Consider the following 21897-nt stretch of genomic DNA (forward strand, 5'->3'; position numbering starts at 1 on the left):
TTCCCTTGAGACTTCCTATCTTCCATCCACGCATTGACTCTCTTGAGAGCTTTTCTAGTAGCCAGAGAAGTCTTCATTTGTAGGAACCAGGCGATTTCCTCACCTTCAGAAGAAGCTAACTGCGAAGGAGGGGAAAGAGGAGCAGAAGGCTGAAATTTATCAGGAAAAAGCTCCTTAAGCATGCTAGCCAAAACCCAGTAGTCGGAGAAAGACGAAAGAGGGGCTGTTCTTGTTCTGCAGAGTCCGACTCCTGAGACAAATCAGCCTCTTCACAGGAGCGACAGGAGAGTCTTCCTGGGCCAGAGAGAGACAAAGACCTTTGGGTCCAATTCGGCCCAGAGACCTCTTCTCGTGGGAAGAAGCGCAGAAAAATCCGGAACAACTTCGTACAGGAGCGTCCTGCCGAGCGCCCTGAGGCGTCCTGAGGAGCGCCCTGACGAAGCGTCTGATGGCGAGCTCCTGACGGCGTCCTGCTTCATAAGCAGCCGGCGCCCCTGAAGAGCGTCCTGTCTCACAAGCTGCCGAGCGCCCTGGCGAGAGTCCTGACGAGCCGCCGAGCTTCTGGCGACGAGTCTTGAAGAGCGTCATGCAGAGATCGGGAATAACGAAGCGTCCTGGGGGAGCGTCCTGCGAACGTCAAAACGAGCGAGAAGCAGGAGGAGAGGCAAGAAGAGCGTCTTGGCGCGAACTCTTACTAGCGGCAAGCCTAGCTGCAAGAGGAGCGTCCTGATCAACCAGCGAGTCACGACGGGGCAAGGAGAGCTGATGATCCGCAGAACGATGAGGGCGACTACGAGAAACCGCAGGGGAGAGAGACGAACGAAGAGAAGGAGAGGAGACCTCTTAGATCTTTTAACTGGCAGCGACAAATCCTTTGCGGCGCCACGAGGCTCCTTCTCCTTAGCAGCGAGAAGGGAAGCTAACTGCCGCTGCATATCTTGGATAAGACGCTTGAAGGAGAGGAAGCCCTCTCAGGAGAAGGGCTGCTCTTATGAGAAGAAGAGGGGGAAGGAGACGTCCTCCTCCTTCTACCAAGAGCGACAGGGCCAGCAACGTCCTCCTCCGAAGAAATCCTGGTCCTCTTCTGCGGCGGCAAATCTCGCAGCCAGTCGGGAGAAGATTCCAAGGCACGAGAAAGAGGAGAAGAAGCGTCCTCTTCAACGCGGCTCCTCTTGAAAGGACGAGTCCAACCGAGAACGTGACCCCTTAAGTGGAGAGGACGCCTCGGAGGACGAAAAGCAATCCTTAAGGATCCGTGCGCGAGCACGATCCTTGGCAGCCTGGGAGACGTCAACAAGGCCTGCCGAAGGGACGCCAGATCGGTGGGGGGTCCCCGTAACCCTCTTGCGGCTTTCGACATGCCCATTCCCTAAGTCCTGGGAGTTCGGCAGAGGTCTCAGGCCTAGAGGCATTATAGGGCCGATCTGACGCCCCCCCTCCACAACACTAGGGGGGGGATCACTACACTTCACTGCACTTTCGATCGCCAACACCTTAGACTCCAAAAACGAATGGAGTTCAAAATCTCGCCAAGGGCATTACCTTCCGCAGACGCAATCACAGGTTAGAAGGCGACTCTACAGGGAAAGGAGAAGCATTAGTAGGGTTAACAGGAGATAAATTAATACCCTGACTCCCACCTACCGACACACTCCTGGAGGAAGACCTCCTTACACGATCACGCTCTAGCTTATGAACGTAAGAATCGTAAGCCTTCCAATCAGAATCAGGCAACGATTCACACTCCTTGCAGCGATCATCCAACATACAGACATGCCCTCTACATCTCATGCATACTGTGTGAGGGTCTACCAAGCTTTCGGTAGCCTCACCTTACACTCCTTCACAACACACACCCTGAAACTAGCAGAACTAGATCCAGACATCTTGTTCAAGGAAAAGCCAAAACCAAAATCAAAACAGTCCAAAGAAGCGTATGCCTATCCACAAAGCCAAAGTCAAAAAACCAAAAGACAATCAGAATACTTAGTGGAAAAGTTTACGAAATCCAAGGCGGAGGTATTGACAACAGGTGTTGACAATACCGGCGACAGAGAAAATCTGAATAGAAAATGGGAATGGTTCCTGATGCCCGCCTCCCAGCGGCGGGAATGGGTACTAACCACCTGGCCCATCTGCGTGTGCCGTAAGTTTTTGAATTTCTGTCGGTCCCTTTCGGAGAATACAGCTATATATATATCTGTCAGGTAAGTGTCATGAACAAAAATGGCATTAGGTAACCAAGAGTTATTTTTATTAAGTAAAGACTATGAAAAGCTTTCGAGTCTTACAATTCTGCCATTCAAGATTATATTTATGCTGGTCCCATAGACACTTTAATGAAAAAAAGCCTGTAAGTCTCCACTATACTGTGTTTTTAGTCTGTACAGTACAGGGTTAAACCAGAACAACATTCAAGATTTAGAATGATAAAAACTTAAGTATAAGACTGCATGATTTTAAAAGAATGTAGCTTATCAAGCATAAAGTACTACTGCGCTGTTAAAATCTGAATGCTGCATGAACATTTATACAAGAGAAGACACTGGAAATGAGAATAAAAAATTAGTGTTTATGAAAACTTTCATGAGATAGTTGACAAAATCTTTAAGTTACTGGGCTACTTGGGTTTTTTGCTCTACAGGACTTAAAAAATGAAATGACAAAGTGGATTAATTTGGTCATTCGAGGGCTATCTTGGCACTCTATTCTCACAATGCAGTACCAAATTAAATTTGAAGCAATCTATAAAGTCTACAGTGTTAAGCAGTTCACATAAAAACAACAGTCCGTAGCATTTAATAAGTAAAGGTATTTCTTCTGTAAGTTGATTATTCATGTGTCTAAACTGATACCTTGAGATGTTACCCACTTTACTGGAGTCCAAGTCTTTCTTCTCTTATAATGAGTCACTACTGTGTCTCAGTATCTCAGCTTGTGAACAAACGCAAATGAAACAATGTACTATAATAAAACTTAGCACTACCCCATTATACCCTATTTTTCAGTAACAATCAACTTCGGATTACTTTCTCAAATCTTAATTTGGTTTTCAAGAAATTATATATCTTCCTCAGCAGCTGACTGATATCAAAACAATCGAACATGTTATTTTAGATGAAATTTCATCTACATAAATAATTCATGCAATTATAAAAACACAGCACTACACCTGACTTGCCCCCATAGCAAATCAACACTTAAAACACCAGAAAATGTAACTTTTTCATGCAACATACCTTTTCTGCATTATTGTGAGGCTGGAAATACAGTTTGGCATTTGTAAGCAAGATGGTGCCAGGGTTAGTAACCAATGGTGTCACCTTGTTGGCTTGAGTCTCTAAGACCTCTGTTTCTGAGAGGTTTTCGAGTAGCGCCCTATCAAACCTCTTCCTTCTTTGTCTTGATCTGACAATAGCTTGAATCTGTTAAATCATTAAAAATGACAATGTATAGAATGTCATTTTATAGGAGAGGTTAAAAGTTTAGTTTCTGAAGAATATTTGCAAACATGTTCAAATTAGATGGCACAGTATACAGTAACACCACAACTTAACAGGTTTCATATCATTGTACTATTTTGTTTAGTAGTTACATTATTATGGCTTTTTTTCTATGCTAGACTACCTTTTTAAGACATGATCAATTTTTCAGAACCTCTTAAACTGAACATTAAGCTTAAAGTACAGTTTAGCTTAAGCTACATGTTAAATTTTCATTAGCTGAGGGATACCTTGATAATGGTCAAGCACAGGCAACACTACAGGGCCTTCGTTACTTATCACAAGACCAGACCTGCAAAGCATTTGGTAAGTTGAGGAGCTACTGTATAGCATTTTCATGATTGTACCTGCCATAAGCTTTGGGTAATTAATAGCAGTCATTCTGAAAGATTAACAATATTTTGTAAAGAGCAGAATCTTAAGCAATAATACACAGGAAAGCTGTCATCCACTCATGTTTAAAATGTTTCGAGTCAACCCCAAAACAAAACTACATTTGTCAAACTAACAGTGATAAACATGCCAAAATCTTTAATAAAATGGCACAAAATATTTTTTTTTATCATAGAACAAATTAAAATTAAAATGGGACTATTATACATTTTTGTATGCCTTGAACTCTTTGATTATTCTGGTAGAAAGGCAATCAAGTATTTAACAATACTGTACATTAAGACTTTAATTTGCTAAGGCTACCAACAAATCTTTCCTTGTTTTGTTTCTTCCCAACAGCAACCTGGCAGACGGAATGTTTAAAAATTTAATATTGTAATAGGTATTTTTATTTTAGCCTTTGCCTTGCCCAGGGCTTCTTGGGGGATACACAGTAAAGCTTCTCTCTACTTTCCAACAAATGCACACGTCATTCACACACGCCAAAGTTGACTGTAGGCTTACTATTTTATCTAGTTAAGAAATTCAAAGGTTTCTGCTTAAAATCTGAATAACCAGTAGAAGAACTATCTACAAGAACTAATTTCCTTGCATGATTCTCAGCCAGTTAAAATATGGCAATAATTATTCTTAACACAACATGCAAAGATTGCCTCCAGAGAGCACATGAGCATTGCCATAATGCAGATATTGAATAACCATTTGGTTTAAGTTACCCACTTTTTATCTTATTGTCCTCTACAAAATAATCAGTGATACTTACCATGGTATTTTGATCATTGGGAGGCAGTGTTGATGCTCGCTGCAGCTGGCAAATTTGGGGTATAACTTGTGATGTTTCTAAGAATACCAGTTCAAACCTATGACAGTACTCCTCCTGAAATGTGAGCAAACATTTAGAATATAGCGACAACATGCGTCTCTTTATTTTACCCAGTTACACGTAAACATACTTGCTAAAGGGCACACAAATATATTAAAAATAGTGAAGTTCACGGGGAACACACCCAACTAATGCCAGTCCATCATTAGAAAACTATGGTTTGCCAACTTGTAAAGCAGTGCCAAGTCATTAACCCTTAAGGCACGGGCTAAAAATATATCAAGCACACCCCTAGACTATACTCCATCGGCTCCTTCATGGCGAAAAGGGCAGGGCATGGGAGGTGACCGGCGCTGCCACATCAAATATTCCCACTCACGTTGTATGGTATATGAAGGCAGCATAAGTTATACAACACAAATATAATTGGTTGCTAATCAATTTTTGCCAATTATTAAAGGCCCTCGTAATTTTCTAGCATTTAACAACAATAAAACAACACGTTTATTCTTAAACGTGACAAAAAAATTTCCAGCTCTGCCAGTTCTTCTCTTACCTGTTAAGCTGACCTCAGGGCATGAAGATGTCAAACAGCCCGTGCCTCCACAAGGGAAGCTCAGTCAAAACACTCACTGACTCATTAAGGAGTCTGTCGCCTTACAAACAACATGGAAGGAAGTCCTCATTCCCGCATTAATCTTCGTCCACAGGCTCGAGAAATCGATCATAAATAGTCCTGGCATTTTTGTGTATTATTATCAATATGACATTCATGACCCAAATAATCATCTATTTGTTTTGACAAACCCGTATTTTTCATCGGGTATGGGCATTCATGCAAAGGTATCGTGTATGTTATAACGATAAAAACTGATACAAAAACAAAGGAAAAAACAATGAAATATTCCGAGTAAATGGCAAAGCTGGAACTAAGTCTGTAAAGAAAAGAAGATATATAAATAGAAAAATGTTATGAATACTCTAACTGGAAAGAAACGAAGGACCATATTATGAATAGATGATAAATCAGATAGCTGCCGATAATCTTATTTGTGTAACCTATGTATATTTATGCTGCGCTCTCTTATCTGTCTACACACACAATCCTTTTCAAATGTCAATTGCTCGCTCTCTCTCTCTCTCTCTCTCTCTCTCTCTCTCTGTATATATATATATATATATATATATATATATATATATATATATATATATATATATATATATATATATATATATATATATATATATATATATATATATATATATATATATATATGCATAGACATATATATACACAGTAAATTGACAAAAAAACAAGTAAATTAGAAGTGCGGAAGTCGAGTAGTGTGAGATAATCACAAGGAAGGTTCAAAAAGAGATTCAATGAGGCCTATATGAAAAACAGAGACCTGGAAGAATGGAAATATTTTCGAAGGAGTGTCGAGGCAATAGAGAACACCCAGAAGTTTACTGCTCCCAGGAGACATTAACAAACACCAAGGAGGTTAAACCTCCTTGACAGAAGCACGCATTGAAAGGTAAATGGGAAGGGTAGGCCTTTAAAAACTCGAGAGAAGTACATTTGGCAATGAAGGGGACAACGCCTAAATCGCCATGAAGGCGCCGATAGAGTATAGGCAAACTTTAAGGTTGGCCAATTTAAGAAAAAAAACACATCAATGGAAAAAGGAAGATATGCAAATGCACAAGGTGCAAGAAAAAAATTCTAAAAATTTTTCCCTACCTTCCACGGGAATTTGAAAGTGACTATTTACAACCCCGTGTGGGGCCCTTTTACAAGACAATCATAAATATATGTTAATTTTACCAAGTTCTGCAAATTTTTCTAATAATTTATTTTATTCTATTTTGTAAAATTATAATTACAGTTCACACAACATCATAATAGATAAGAACTAAGACCAGCAACAAATTCTGAGTATATTTGTTGTAAAATATTTACGAGATTTACTGAGGTCGGGAGATGCAGTAACTTTTTGTGAGGTATACATGTTTTTTCTAATATTTCTTTGCAAAATTACAATTATAGCTGACACACTATCATAAAAAACAAGAACTAAAAATAGCAGCAATCCCTGGGTACATTTATAAGCAAATAAATAAAAAGATGTCCTGGAGCTGCAGAGAGGCAGTACACCCTATGAAATCTCAAGGCATACTAATCGATATCTCTCCAGTGCTGAGCTACATAGTTGCCAAAATTCATTTATGGCTCACTGAAGTGCATGAACATCTTTCCCGCTAAATTCATTCAAACAGTATGGCGCAAAATATTATTACTCATACGAGGATTCCTGTTTATCACCCAAAACCTGTTATAGATACTCATATGAGGATTCCCATCCATTAAGGGTTAAAAATTGTCTGCAGTGTTACAATTTTTTCTCTTTATATTAAATATCTGTTCGTTATTCTGTACAAGGACTACAAAAGACTTAAGTGGTACAAGCACTTTTGGAAGATGAATCAACAATGCCAGAAAGTCCACATGGTACGTGTTCTAGCCAAAAAGATTTGGCTCACTAATGAGAACCTATGGCACCTTTATTTTTCAGACTAAGAATTGACCTAAGTCACAACAATTTCCTAGGTTTGTGAGTAGTTCTTACACATTAAATTGCTCTGCATGTTACAAATAAAAAAAATAAGTCTTATACTTTCAACAAAAGACTTACCCTGCAAAATTTGTAAGGCTGCAGAATTCCACCTTCTAGCATTTCAACTGTCATGTTGCATTTCACTTCCAAGAGAGTTGCCTCTTCTACACTGCAATGTTAAAATAAATGGGTCATAGTTACAATTCCTTTTGGATGCCCATTCTTCTCCTTATAAAAAGTTCATAGGTATTTCAAAAGTTACAGGTACTTGAGTGTAAATTAACCAGCCAAAAAAAAAACAAAAAGACTATGTGATATAAGTGCAATTAGAATAATTATATTTATTCCAAACTTTAAAAATCTAACATACCTATTCAGTATTTCTTTGGTAATGGTTGTGACATGCTCTTGCACCACTTCGATGCTCTTCAAAGGAAACTTAATGATGGGCACATGGATATCACGAGGGTCGAACACCAAAGACTTGGAGCACACCTGGATAAGGCAGAAAAAGTACAACAGTTCACTATACCTTCCCTGAGCCATGGGGAGATAAGACAAGAGCTCTTAGACAGAATCCTTCAACCACTGAGGTACCAGAAAAAGCAAACCTCCCTCCTCAGTGAAGAGGAAGCATGATGCTCTGAAACTGTTTGGCCTCTAAATATATTTGTTCTCTAATTTGTAGTTTTTTTTGAGTTTCAAATGTCGACACTGATCTGTTATCATCACTGAAGTACCCATGACCTAGCCTGACAAGAAATTTAACTTGATGGTTCTACTCCAACGTGACTCACACCAAGGAAAATATCTGTTCAGATTATTAGACTGAAATACAACCAAAATGCTATCAGTATTCGAATCTCATTCAAACTTCGAACAATGTTTTCTTACCTTTAATCTGCCTCTTACTGTATTTTCCACCCACCGCACCCAGCCTTCCTCCTTTTTTGAAAGTTCCTCTGGAACGTGATAAATAACAGCGAAGTCCTCAAAGTATATCTCTCCTGGCTCCAACAGCAACAGTGAAAATCTATGAAAAAATATATAGATAGATAAAGTGCATTTTCCATCACACCAATTATGTTTTCTTGATAAATCTAAGGCTGGATAATTTGCTCTCTACAGATTATCTTTTGAAAATATAATTTTTTCTGAGGTTCTGGTTTCCATATTCTTAAAACAAAAAAATTATGGCATAACCTTAAGAGTCAAATCATGTGATGACAATTTAAAATAAAATTGTCATCAATTTGTAACGAAATACTTAAGGAACATTTTGGTAACCTTAATACGAATCAACCCAAAGGTGCTGGAAAAATGGGTAAGCAGTTCACAATTCTGAAGGAAACGTCCAAACACCATTTCAATAATACACACCCATATGATCATAAAAACTATCTAACTTTCAACAGATTCAAAGTAGTGATTTAATTATAGAGTTGGGGAGGTCCCAGCACATTTTAACATCTGGGAAGCCTATGTTATAAAAGCTAAGTTCTTGAATGTAACTGACTCCTGCTTGTCAATCATTTTCATTAAATGAGCCTACAACTTTCCTGAATACATATGGGAGACAACTCAATTGTACTTCAAGGGAATAGCACTGTAAGAAGTGTGCCACAGATTCAATGCATGATCAATGAGTGAATAATGGAACAAAAGATTACCCAAAGTACATACTATTGAAAGGCAATCTTGATCTGGAAATCAATATTGATCTAAATTTTAAAATTTTGTGGTATCTTCCATTAAAGTACAGTATTACATGCACATACATAGATTTTATTGTATAAATATAACCTGCCATAAAGTTAAGGCAACAAAATTGACAACAAACTCAATAAATTTACAAGAACTGCTATTTCCTCACAATATCAACCCTGCACTATCAAAACAGTAATCTTCAAAACTGCTTTTTCACTAAAATTACAATATTAACTTTCCAATGATTGTCCATAAAACAAGTGACATTTGGGGGCAGGTGACACTGTTTCTGTAGTTAACACGATAAGTACTCTCACCATTATGGAGTATTCTATGTACTCATAGAAAAATTAACAGTTTTACCAACTACACTTGATTATCATCTAGCAAACTGCTATCTTATTCTGACAGTGGAAAACCACTGGTTGTTTTAATAATGAAATATATATTTGTAATTCTAATATCAGTTCCACAATTATGAAAAAACTTCCACTGGGGCAAGGAATTTCCTAATATATGATACTGAACTTTCGCTGCACTGGGTTAGGGCATGTTAGACCTGGGCTGTTCACTGTTAAACCCTTCTCATTCTATTTCAAATCTCCCCAAAGTTCACTGACCTTAATGAATTAAAAAGATACATTTCTGATGAAAATGAATATCTCAATCACTTGAATCTTTTCTGATGAAAATGAATATCTCAATCACTTGAATCTTTTTTGATAAAAATGAATATCTCAATCACTTGAAACACTTGAAAAACCATTATAAACACCAGATTTTATGACTGAATTCAATCATCAGCCACTTGTAACATTAAACAGTATTTATTAAACACCCTAAAGTGACCTAAAATATCATGCAGTTTCTCTGAGGCTAGTCAGGCTAAAACTGGTTAAACCACAAATACAGTAAATTCCATTCCAGGAAACTTGTAAAATAATACACTGGAAAGCTGCCTGACCGTACTGGAATTCAAAATTATTTTATGGACCATCAAAAAGGATACATTATGATAACCTATGTAACAATACAAACCAATCCGCCAAAATAAGTAATTAAATCGATCCTAAATATATATAAATACCTGCTTACCAACTAACTGGATTATAACAATTTAACATTAACAAATACTCTGATAAATGTAAAGGAGATGGTTGCATGAATATCGTTTATTTATGCAATTTGTTTTTACTAAAGTACATAGACACGGGTGTATATAGGCTAATACACTCGAGATGATTTGAGAGATCTTCTGCGATAATGAGAAGTTTATCGTATTTTGTTTAAAGTTTTACTTTCAACCCTGAGGGGCTGTACTAAACACAGCAAGGAGCTTATGCCACGTTTATAACTGGCCCCTCAGAGATGAACATTAACACATAAACAAGTGATGGTAAATTTCTCATTTTCTCAGTTCATTTCTTGGATTACCTCATCTGTGTTGAATTATATACATGCTTTTCTAAAATACTTGAGCAAAAAATTATATTAATGAATGATATCTTCATGCGGCCGGCTCCAGTACATTTACCAAAATCCCTAACATCACTTGTTTATGTTTTAATGTTCATCTCTGAGGGGCATATATCCTGCCTACATTAGGTTAGGTCCCAGAGATGAATAGCCTTGCCAATCACTACTGGGGTTTATTATCCATTATCCTAAAAATCTGGGCTAAACTGGTAAAATCTGACGATTAACACTGCCATAAACAATGAAAAATACCTCCTTTACGAAGCCTTGGTCAGCCCTATGGGCTCGAACGCAAACCCCAAAATATCACAGCTGTTATACTTCGCTTGAAAAAAGCAAGAAAACTCCACCACTTCTTCAACATAAACCCTCACCTATTTTTTCCTTCTAGATCCATCTTCCCTGGCGTCCACTACACCATCGTACACAAGAAATCGAAAGGTCAACTCGGTGGGAAGATCGAAATTCCTCCTGGTGGGCCTCCGACGGTGTGTCACAACCTGCTGCTGCGGCGAGTTGAAAACAGCTGATCGTCACTTCGTCCGAAAGTCTTGAAGGTCGTCTTCGATTGGAGATCTTCTACTTTAAATTTTCTAAACTATTCCCATATCCAAGATAAATCCTGATTTATAAAATTAAATAATTTTTGTACTTTTCTAAAATAAAGACTTTCCACAGAGTAACTCTTTTATTTAAAATCGCTCGCGAATCCTCTCAGGGAAAGGAATCGGAAGCAACCAACACCCCGAACGAGTAAACAATAAATATGAAGTCATGGATTTATTGCAAGCTAAAGATGAATGGTTATGAAATTACTCCACCGCCTGTGTGACAATGCCGCTTTAAACAAACGATAGAAAGGTACATTTGAGAGCAGAAGCTTTTAAATTCACGAAATGTCCGTTCCTGTTTAGCAGTCATGTTAGCCTATGGTGGACAGGCCAATGTCATAAGCGAAGCGTAATTAATTCCGTGATTACAAATCATTGCGGTTTCTGGTTTTGTAAGCTATCCACCTCCGAAGAGTGATTCCATGAAAATGCTTAAAGATACTCGTTATACTTATGAATAAAGGAACCGGTTACATTGATTATATCAACAATTTCAACAGTCGAATATGTTAAGGTGTGGATGTGTACAGATAATTGTGGTCTCATTATGTTTGATGACCATAATATTACGAATATTGATAGTTTGCTTAATGTACAGCATGACCCGTCGTTGGTAATAGTATAACGGCTCTTGTAACTTCAGCTACTGTATCATCACAAGGAGACCAATGAGCATAGAGGCATAACACATATTTATACGTTCTGTAGATCTATGCATTCACGGTCGCGTGGTGTCAACACACTCGACGACGTCGTGGATGCAAGAGGTTTTTTTTGTTATTATGAGAAAATTACGTACATACCGTCCAATCCTTAAGACACTATTCTTGCCTAGGCGAATGACGTATATTCCGTGTACAGAATAAAGAAGTAAATTCCATTTCGTAACACGGGTTGGGCAGTTATTAGAAATACTGTACGTTCCTTGCGTGTCATTAACCGTGTCCATGAGAGGTATTTGCCACTTTCCCGGATTAGGGGACATTTTCTTTTCTCATTTAATAATGAAAAAAAGAATGAATAAAACAACAAAATAGAAACATGAAATGGGGACACTGGCTACACCTACTGACATCATGTTACCGAGAAGGCGGTAATAAAGGATCCTGACAGTTAGGACCAATTAAGCGAATTCTCTCTTAAGACGATTTTCTTGCATGTGTGTGTGTGTGTGTATATATATATATATATATATATATATATATATATATATATATATATATATATATATATATATATATATATATATATATATATATATATATATATTTCAGCAAGACACACATACCGTTAAGCTAGTTAGTCTAAAGATACAAAAACTAGTAGTAATGACTCACTTGTTGGATGCGTAATAATATAATTCATGCAATTTTTAAGGCTGAATGTTATTTAAGGAAAAACGCCTTGCAAATAAGCGGTTGATGGCTTAATTACCATTTACAGATGGTTGACAAAGTTTGAATCCTTTTTTCTAGAAAAAAACCAGTTTGTTGTCAGCAAAGATCCGTGTGCTGTAAATGCTGCTAAAGCTTTACCAAGGTGTTTAAACCAACAAAAAGGTATCTGCAATCAGACTTCAATTTTTTTGATATATATATATATATATATATATATATATATATATATATATATATATATATATGTGTGTGTGTGTGTGTGTGTGTGTGTGTGTGTATATATATATATATATATATATATATATATATATATATATATATATATATATATATATATATATATATATATATACAATACAGTATATATGTATATATATACTGCTTTCTTGCTCATACTGCTAAAGCTTTAGCAAGGTGTTTAAGCCAACGAAAAAGGTATCTGTAATCGGACTTCAATTTTGGTCACACACACACACACCCACATATATATATATATATATATATATATATATATATATATATATATATATATATATATATATGCGTGTGTTCTATTAACATACCAGTTTATGCTTATCAATAATCATTGTTTGTTTATCCTGATTACTCAGCCACCAAAAGTCATCAAATATCATCCATCATGATGATAAGTTATAAGATATAACAATGGAGCCACGCAACGCATTATCAATTTAACATACAAACTGCTTCGTCTGAGTAATTCTTGTCCCAAAAGACACAACAGACGAGATATCATCTACCAAGTCCTTTGAGAAGTTAGAATTCTCACACGTAAAGAGAAGAAGAAGAAGAAGAAGAAGAACGATGAGAGAAGGACAACAATCAAAACGTAGGAATGACAACCATAGACAGCGTTTGTTAGCTAGAAGACAAAATTGTCTCTCCAGACGATTCTCAAATAGAGAAAGCCTCAGAATAGACGAAAGGGCAATGCGTGAGGGGAGGATAGCCCAAGACGCTTAGTGAAATCGTTTGGTGAAAGGAGGCTGTCATCTTCACAGAGGAATCCTTCGTGAAAGCTTAGGTAGATCAGTATAATTCCCGTAGGGCATTACACATCACAAATTGCCGGTACATCGTCGTAAGGTGTACAAAAGGAGTTTGTGTTTTTCTGACACTAATCGTTAACTAGATTCGAATGAGATAATCCAAGGTTATTCATAATTATTCAGTACATACATTAATTCTCACTTTATTCTTATTGCGCTTTCCCTTGAATACAAAGACATTCTACTCTCCGGGAGATTAAGAATGAAACTCATTATGAATAAGAATGAATTAATGGTAAAACTGCTCTTGAATGTACTTCGGTTCTTACTAAATCCTAACTTTTATCTACTTATATATGTCAAATGAGAAACGCATATAGATCTATTGCATCTTTTAAAGGTCTCAGTTCGCTTCGTCCTCTATAACCTTCTCCTTTGGCATGCGTAACTCACTGCACACACACACACACACACATATATATATATATATATATATATATATATATATATATATATATATATATATATATATATATATATATATATATATATTCTATCTTTAATAAGGTTCTTGACTAGATTTGAACACAGTAAATCATTATTTAAATCATTTTGCCAAAGAGGTCACTTGAACTAAAAGACACTATATAAAAAATTGATAAAATTAGGTGAAGATAGTATGAAAGAGGGAGTACGATTAGGCCTAATTTTAAAATTCCTCCACAGGTAAAGGAACCTCGAGGACAGATATTCGTCAGGCATTGCTGACTGAACCTGCTAAAGTTCTACAACGTTATAACAAGCCCACAATCTACCACCATCACATCTCTCACGGAAACAACATCCGCTGCCTTTTTCAGAACGTCTAGTCCTTCTTCAACGACGCCGTGAGCGCAAGCGTCCTTCACTGCACGAACCTCGTTGAGGTATATCCCGAATCCCCCCAGACGCCACGGCTCTCTCTCCGGAAAGCCGGTGAATAGACCGGCCTCTATATCGTGTCGGTACGGATCGCCGGAAACGATTCCCTCGACGATGCTACGCCCGCCAGTGCCGTCGTCGTTCTCGTAATCGCCGCCTTGCAGGATTTCCGAATCCGCGTAGCCGGTGATCTTCCCGTAGAAGCGGGTGTTTCTGTAAGAGGGGCCTTTCTCTCCCGAGCACAGGAAGGTCGTCTGCCTGCTTCTTGGAGTGTCGCCGAACATTCGGACGTAGACGTAGCCTTTCGTCTTGCCTCCGAGTTCCGTCTTCAGGAACACCGACGGCGATGCCTTGGGCACCAGCTCGCGCATCAAGTCGTACTGTAACGGAAAATATAAAATGTGGCTCTATAATGTTGCTTGCTAGTGCTTTCTGCATTCATCTGCAGGTATACTAGTTTACGTGACAGACTGTGCTATTTATTAACTCTTATTGATTTATATATATCCTTTATATTCATACCCAAGTAAGTGCCTCAATACCTCTAAAGTTTATTAAACAATTTTAAAATGTTCATTTCCTTCAAATGGACATTTCTCATATATGCACAGAGAACAAGTGATATGCTGAGGCAGGGGAATATAAAAGGTTTTGGGATAATGAAATTGCGTCTTGTTCATAATATATGTTCATAGGCAATGGCATTTAGAAGACTTTCATTTGTATCAAAATCTATTCAAAATAAAAAAAAAACTTTAATCACAAAAGATTTTGACCCAAAGAAAAATAGCCTCATCCAACAAAATAATCAGTTTGTTAAAGATCACTTTCTGGCATTCTTGTGAACAAACTGCGTATATGTAACTTACTGCTTATATGTAACTTTAAAACAGAAATATTTAAGCAATTCCTACTGAAAGTGAATGTTTCTAAACTTAGGTATAGTGTTATCTTATTTAGTTTGCCAGTGCAATAAAAGAATGTTACAGAAAGGTTGATAAGGCTATGTATGTCATAGGGATGGCGTTATTTGCACAAATTCTCTATCACTTTCATATCTAAAGTTATTGCGCAGCTGCTAACACTAAAAGATAACATAGTGTGGTTAAACGGAGATCAGATAAGCTTATCGACAGGCTTTCAGTAATGCTAAAAAAATTCAGAACTATTTTTTTAATCTAAATTTAGCAACGAAAAGCGAACGATTATATAACAAACTACCTCTTTCCTTCATGTTTATAGTAACTGTTTAATTTCAAGTTATTTTACGGGTTCATTAAGCGGGCCTAAGAATGCTACATTTAAAACGTTTATTGCCTCTAACTCGAAAAATTACTTTCTTTCGTCCGATTTATTTTATCTTTTTCTCTCTGGCCTGGACTAGAAAAAGGTGCCAGATTGTCCGTCCACTGGCCTACATTAAATCCTAATCAATCCTACTTATTATAACTAAGACGTAACGGCAAAACTACTGAAATAACATGCCTGTTTTTGTTATATCGGAACCTACTTAATTTCTTCCACAAGCAACAATACCAAGGAACCCACTTACCGGTATTTCGACGCCGTCTTCCGGAGGTGAACTGTCTCTCAGCGAGTACAGGTGAATGCGACCGTTCCTGGACGCAAGTGGCGCCCATCTGGATAAACTGCCCTCTTCTGCAGCAGCATAAACCGGTTTTTCACCTGTCAACAGTCCCTTCAAGTCCTGGGAGAAAAGAATATGAGAATCAGCTTAAGAAGAACCTGGTAATCAGCGATAAAAAAAATGAGAATCAGCAGTGGATTTAAGGGAAATCAACGGTCGAATATATCCCATGACATCTTACTGCGTTCTGGCTCATACCCTCTCAAAATATTTTTTTATTCGATATTTACGTTTTAGCATCACTTCTTCATTCTTCTTTTTCTTCTTGCAGTTTTCTATGTAAGTTTCTCACCTGTTAAGCCTTCATTTCAAACATGTCTTTTGTCTTTCATAAGTATATCGTAGTTTAACCAGATCACTGAGCTGATTAACAGCTCTCCTAGGGCTGGCCCGAAGGGTTATATTTATTTTACGTGGCTAAGAACCAACTGGTTACCTAGCAACGGGACCTACAGCTTATTGTGGAATCCGAACCACATTATGACGAGAAAAGAATTTCTATCACCAGAAATAAATTCCTCTAATTCTTCATTGGCCGGTCGGAGAGTTGAACGCTGGGCCAACAGCTTGCTAGCCGAGAGCTCTACCCATCCCTCCAATGAAGAGACTGTGACTAGAGCATACTGTCTGTTCTAGTCATAGTGACACCTTTCATTTTATTGCAGCCCATCAGGTTCTACAACAGCTATTTCTCAATTGGGATTTAAAATAGGCCTATAGGAGAATACACTTAATTAAGTAGTAACTAGAAAGATATGTCTGCGATTCTATCACAACAAAAAACTAATAAGTATAAGAACTGACTGTTGCAAATGACCTCACCTTCTTCACAGAGAAAATGATATTCGTGGTGTCGTGACATTTTTTCTGTCTGTCCTCCTCCACGAAGAGCTCGAAGGCATTCTGGTGAAAGCCGGACTCCTTCATCAGCATCAGCACATCCTGGGGAGAAGTCGCTTTCCTTATGTTATCCTTGATGCCCCTGAGAGACTTGAGCAGTTCAGTTATCCTGGCAAGCCTGGTCTGAATGGTCTCCTTCTGGTTTCCGAACTCCTCCAGGTTCTCAGAGTTTTCTCCGCCGGGCTGGACGGCTCTCGAAATCTCGAAGTACTTGAGTGCCAGATCGAGTACCTGCAGGACGGTTTCCAACTCTCTCTTGCCCTCGACGGCCACTCTAAGGTACTTTTTCAAGATGGTGTTGTGAGAATCTTTGATCCTGCTGACAGCTTCGTCGATGGCCAGTAGGAAGCAGCAACCGGAGGGTGGGTCTGGGTGATCGACAGACAGGCACTCTCGACAGACCAGGACGGCGCAGCTGAAGCACACGAAGAACAGAGGGCAGCCGTGCCTCGGGCACTCTCCTTCATTCTGCTGGGGCACCGACAGCGGCACAGTTAGCGGGAACTTCAGCGTAGGCAAAACTTGGGCGTCGCCTCTCCGGGTGGCGAGTAGGCGGGATAATCTCAAAACGGAATGGTTTACGGGCAACTCTGAGGAGTTTTTCTCGCTGAAATTCGTGCGGCATTCCGGGCAGGTCTTGCTGATGGGGATGAGAGCGTCCACGCAGGGCGAGCACAGGGAGTGCCCACACTTGAGGCTCCTGGGTATTCGGTCGTCACTGTAGTTGACGTCGCAGACGCAGCAACAGGGTACGGTCTCTGAACTCATCTGAGAGCAGGGAGTCAATGAAATGAATACATATTGGCAGAGAATGTATTAAAACTTTTCAGTTATATATATATATATATATATATATATATATATATATATATTATATATATATATATATATATATATATATATATATATATATATATATATATATATATATATATATATATATATATATATATATATATATATTACAAGGAGCCCATAGAAACCCCAAAATGTGGAAAATATGTTTTAAAAGGCGTCTTACTAAATGCAATAACTGACCTTAATAGGAAATACCCTGTCCCCCGTAGATTTATGAAATCCATCCGCTCGCTACAAAAATTAGATGTTGTAATAAGTAGATCCGACAAAGAATTTTATCTCGACAAAATCAATCAACTCCTTAGTGACACTAACACTTATGACAAATTAACGTAAAACCCCCTCCAAAACGTCCCCACAGAATTTATTTTTTTGGAAAAATAAGATTAATTGGCAAAGACAAAAAAAGCATGGAACTAATGGAGGAATTTAAAGCCATTAACCCAAAACTACCTTACTTTTATGGACTTCCCAAAAACTCATAAAGATAATCTTCCATTCAGACCTATCATCTCATGTGCCGGAGCTTTCAATTATAAAATTTCTAAGTGGTTAGCCGGCCTCCTTTCCCCTTTTTAGGCGCATTTTCTCCCAGTTACATTAAACATTCTGAAGATTTCTGTCAAAAATTCAAAGCAGCACATATACACTTCACAACATAAAACTTCAAGTTTAGATGTAGATTCCCTATTCACAAGGGTACCAGTACAGGACGTTCCACAGTTTCTGAGGGAAAAATTAGCCTCCTATTCAGATCGTTTCCCACTAGCCCTAGATAAAATAATAAAGTTAATTGAATTATGTGTATCAAATAACATCTTTTCATTCGGGGAGTCATTCTATAAACAAAAATTCGGGTGCAGGATGGGTAGCCCTTTAAGTCGTGTTTTAGCCAGTCTATGCGTGGAATATTTTGAAACTAATAATAAACGCAATAAAACCTAAAGATATGCTATGGATGAGATATGTACATATCTTAACATTTTGGGATAAGAAGTGGGACAATTTCAATTAATTTCTTTCAAAAATTAAATGCATTAGTGCCTAGCATCAAATTTAAAGTTGAATGGGAAACAAACAACAAAATTTCTTTTCTTGACGTTTTAATAATCAGAGACACGACAGAATACAAATTTACCATATATAGAAAACCAACTTTCTCTCTGTCATACATCCATTTTTATAGCTATCATGACATCTCTATCAAAACTGGCGTAGCCAGCAATTTATTCTTAGGAGCCTTAAGGATTTGCTCCCCGGATCTCCTGGAAAAGGAAATTAAACTAATCCGTAAGCAACTGTCATCTTTAAAGTATCCTGACCATTTAATTGAGAAATCGATCCACAAAGCAAACACTGTTTTCTACCGCCCCCCATAACAAGACCAGAGAGACGCCCAATGATAAAATAAAAATCCCACACCTGGACAGGATTAAGACGTTGACAGACACTTGGAAACGGTAACCCTTTTGCTTTTACCTACCCAAATACCTTAGCCAAATCCCTGATTAACGACCAAGCTCATATCGCTTTCACAGGCAAGCCACTCCTCCAAAGATTAATACGGCATAAACGTTCAGTTAGGTACGGATAACAAAGCTCAGCTATTTTTAACCATATAGCCTAAATAACTATAACCACAGAATAAGCTGGAATATGTCTCGTATAATTTATAGCAACAACTGACGGTTCAAAAGCCAGATGGTGGAATCAGCCTTGATTAAACAAAGAAATGCAATGAATCTCTCAAGAGGCGCTTGGAATTCGGATATTATAGATAAAGTCTTCCTCCAACCGGCGATTAAGAATATTAAAGAGAAATTGTCAACTGGAGTGACTTAACGGCTGACCCATGGGTCTTCTGGTATTACTGCTTTTCTGTCATTTTTTCTCATTCACTATTTGCCTGAGGAGAGAGACATTTTGGTCTCTGAAATATAGCCTCGATTTTCCACATTTTGGCGTTTCTATGGGCTCCCTTATATTTGATGGAATTTTGTTTTAACAGAAAATATTTCACAGTCATATATTATATATATAAGTATATATATATATATATATATATATATATATATAATGTATATATATATATATATATATATATATATATATATATATATATATATATATATACACTGTATATATATTACAGGTTATAATGACGAGACATGTTTTATAATCAGCCCCATTTCGAAAAATTACAATAGGAGGAGGAGGAGTTGGAGGAGGGGGAGGAGAATAGGAGAAGAGTTGGGGGAGGATGGAGGAGGAAAGGAAGAGGAAGAGGAAGAGGAAGAGGAGGAGGAGGAGGAGGAGGAGGAGTTGGAAGAGGAGGAGAAGGTGTTAGAGGGGAAGGAAGGGGAGTTGGAGGAAGAGGAGGAGGAGTTGGAGGAGGGGTGTTGGAGGAGGAGGAGTTGGAGGAGGGGAGGAGGAGGAGGAGTGGAAGAGTTGGGGAGGAGGAGGAGTTGGAGAAGAGTTGGGGAGGATGGAGGAGGAAAGGAGGAGCTGGAGGAAGAGTGGAAGAGTTGGAGGAGGAGCGGAAGAGTTAGAGGAGGAGGAGGAGGAGGAGGAGGAGGAGGAGGAGGAGGAGGAGGAGAAGGAGGAGGAGGTGTTAGAGGGGGAGGAAGGGGAGTTGGAGGAGGGGTTTGAGGAGGAGGAGTTGGAGGAAGAGGAGGAATAGTTGGAGGAGGGGAAGGAGTTGGAAGAGGGGTGTTGGAGGAAGAGGAGGAGGAGGATGGGGGGTTGGACGAGGAGGAGGAGGACTTGCAGGAGATGTTAGAGGGGGAGGAGGAGGAATTGGAGGAGGAGGGGGAGTTGGATGAGGAGGAGGAGGAGGAGCAATTGGAGGAAGAGGAGGAGGAGGTGTTAGAGGGGGAGGCGGTGGAGTTGGAGGAGGGGCTAGGGGAGGAGGAGGAGGAGGAGGAGGTGTCAGTATATTGAACATACATATAAGGAAAGCTTAAATTTGGCAAACCTCAATAGGTCCCGCTTTTCTTGGCTACAGGAATTCACCAGGCTCGTCTTTATCGGTGGACCAAGTCCAGAAGTCCACATCAGGCCTCTCAGCTCTTCAGGAGGTATTTGTATTATCCCATTGACATGAAGCTACCTTGTCAATTGTATTTAGCCTACGAATCATTTCATACATCTTCAGAAATAAAATCTGTTTCTCAGAAGAATATTTTTACAAAATCGACTGTCTTTCATATGCATAAAACATTAATTTGTATCCCAACGACGACGAAAACACATACAAGTTAATGAAGGCTGGAACGCCCTAAAATTTATTGTATAGTTACCCATTACGTGTTGAAATGGCTCCGTTTTCTATCCCTATCACAAATCACTAAAATTTTCTTTTGTCGTCATACCTAAACAATTAAAAAACAAAACACTTGAAAAACAAGGTCTTTAAATTGTTGTCTGATCAACTTCCTATCATAGACCTACAGAATGCTATCAAATTAAGAGCAATCAGCTAAAGTACACTGCTGTAGGAAGAAAGCAATTTATGTAAACTTAAGCTATATCATGGCGAAGGGCTTAGGCAACTTACCTTCTTTTGTTGACACCGGTTACCAGTATATACCCATCCCAGAGACAAATTCTCCACTTGTCTTCATACAACTGTATAGTAATGATTGTTGTGCGTAAGCGGCATCGTTATCGAAAGGCAACTAATGTTTGATTTGCTTTCAGATGTCTTAAGTAACTTCCAACTGGAACTATGGGCCTGGTTGCTAAGGTTTGACTTCTACCGCATAGCAACCATCGAGCTGGAATTCTCTCAAGGTGCCAGTTATTGTTATTTGCTGATAAAAAACTTCCAGGAAACTTCTTCATTAACGTAGTTCCTTTCGTTTTAGAATCATGAAGTTTACCTCTGGTCTGCAGACTCTGTAGCAGCATGTTTGAAATCGTTATGGCATTTTTTTGTTGCTGTAAAATATAATATTTAGTCCTTAACCTTTCCTAACGAAAGTAACTAGCAAGCACAATGAAACAAATATGATTGTTTCTCAAATGGTCGTT

At 38.4% G+C, this 21897-nt stretch overlaps 2 protein-coding genes across 3 annotated transcripts in view; both read right to left on the reverse strand.

Moving 5' to 3' along the window:
• LOC136826683 (protein FAN-like) overlaps positions 1–11077 on the reverse strand; it is a 46697-nt gene extending 35620 nt beyond the window's left edge. The window contains exons 1-6 of the mRNA XM_067084050.1: positions 10895–11077; positions 8232–8370; positions 7708–7832; positions 7416–7506; positions 4660–4773; positions 3240–3425 (exon numbers count right to left, since the gene is read on the reverse strand). Of these exons, the coding sequence (XP_066940151.1) occupies positions 3240–3425; positions 4660–4773; positions 7416–7506; positions 7708–7832; positions 8232–8370; positions 10895–10917 (678 nt within the window). The 5' untranslated portion in view covers positions 10918–11077. The remainder of the gene's footprint in view (positions 1–3239; positions 3426–4659; positions 4774–7415; positions 7507–7707; positions 7833–8231; positions 8371–10894) is intronic.
• A 2962-nt stretch (positions 11078–14039) lies between these two features.
• Positions 14040–21681, reverse strand: LOC136826685 (uncharacterized). 2 transcript variants are annotated; one of them, XM_067084053.1, is made up of 4 exons: positions 20840–20981; positions 16930–17775; positions 16012–16167; positions 14040–14839 (listed from the first exon to the last, which is right to left on the reverse strand). In XM_067084053.1, exons 2-4 carry the CDS (start codon positions 17773–17775, stop codon positions 14324–14326), a joined length of 1518 nt encoding a protein of 505 aa, XP_066940154.1. In that variant the 5' UTR covers positions 20840–20981; the 3' UTR covers positions 14040–14323. The 2 variants fall into 2 exon arrangements, with proteins under 2 accessions (XP_066940154.1, XP_066940153.1); XM_067084052.1 differs by lacking the exon at positions 20840–20981 and adding an exon at positions 21422–21681 and having other exon boundaries at positions 14042–14839.
• Between the last annotated feature and the right edge of the window lie 216 nt (positions 21682–21897).

This window comes from Macrobrachium rosenbergii, chromosome 41 (genome assembly GCF_040412425.1).
Source record: "Macrobrachium rosenbergii isolate ZJJX-2024 chromosome 41, ASM4041242v1, whole genome shotgun sequence".
Classification (NCBI taxonomy): domain Eukaryota; kingdom Metazoa; phylum Arthropoda; class Malacostraca; order Decapoda; family Palaemonidae; genus Macrobrachium; species Macrobrachium rosenbergii.

Excerpts from the sequence above, each read along its gene's own strand:
- LOC136826685 (XM_067084053.1), bottom strand. The coding sequence starts at position 17,775 with ATGAGTTCAGAGACCGTACCCTGTTGCTGCGTCTGCGACGTCAACTAC. Across the intron at positions 16,168-16,929 it reads TCATTTTCTCTGTGAAGAAG|GACTTGAAGGGACTGTTGAC; the intron begins GTGAGGTCATTT and ends CTTTTCTCCCAG. Across the intron at positions 14,840-16,011 it reads AAGACGGCGTCGAAATACCG|TACGACTTGATGCGCGAGCT; the intron begins GTAAGTGGGTTC and ends TTTCCGTTACAG.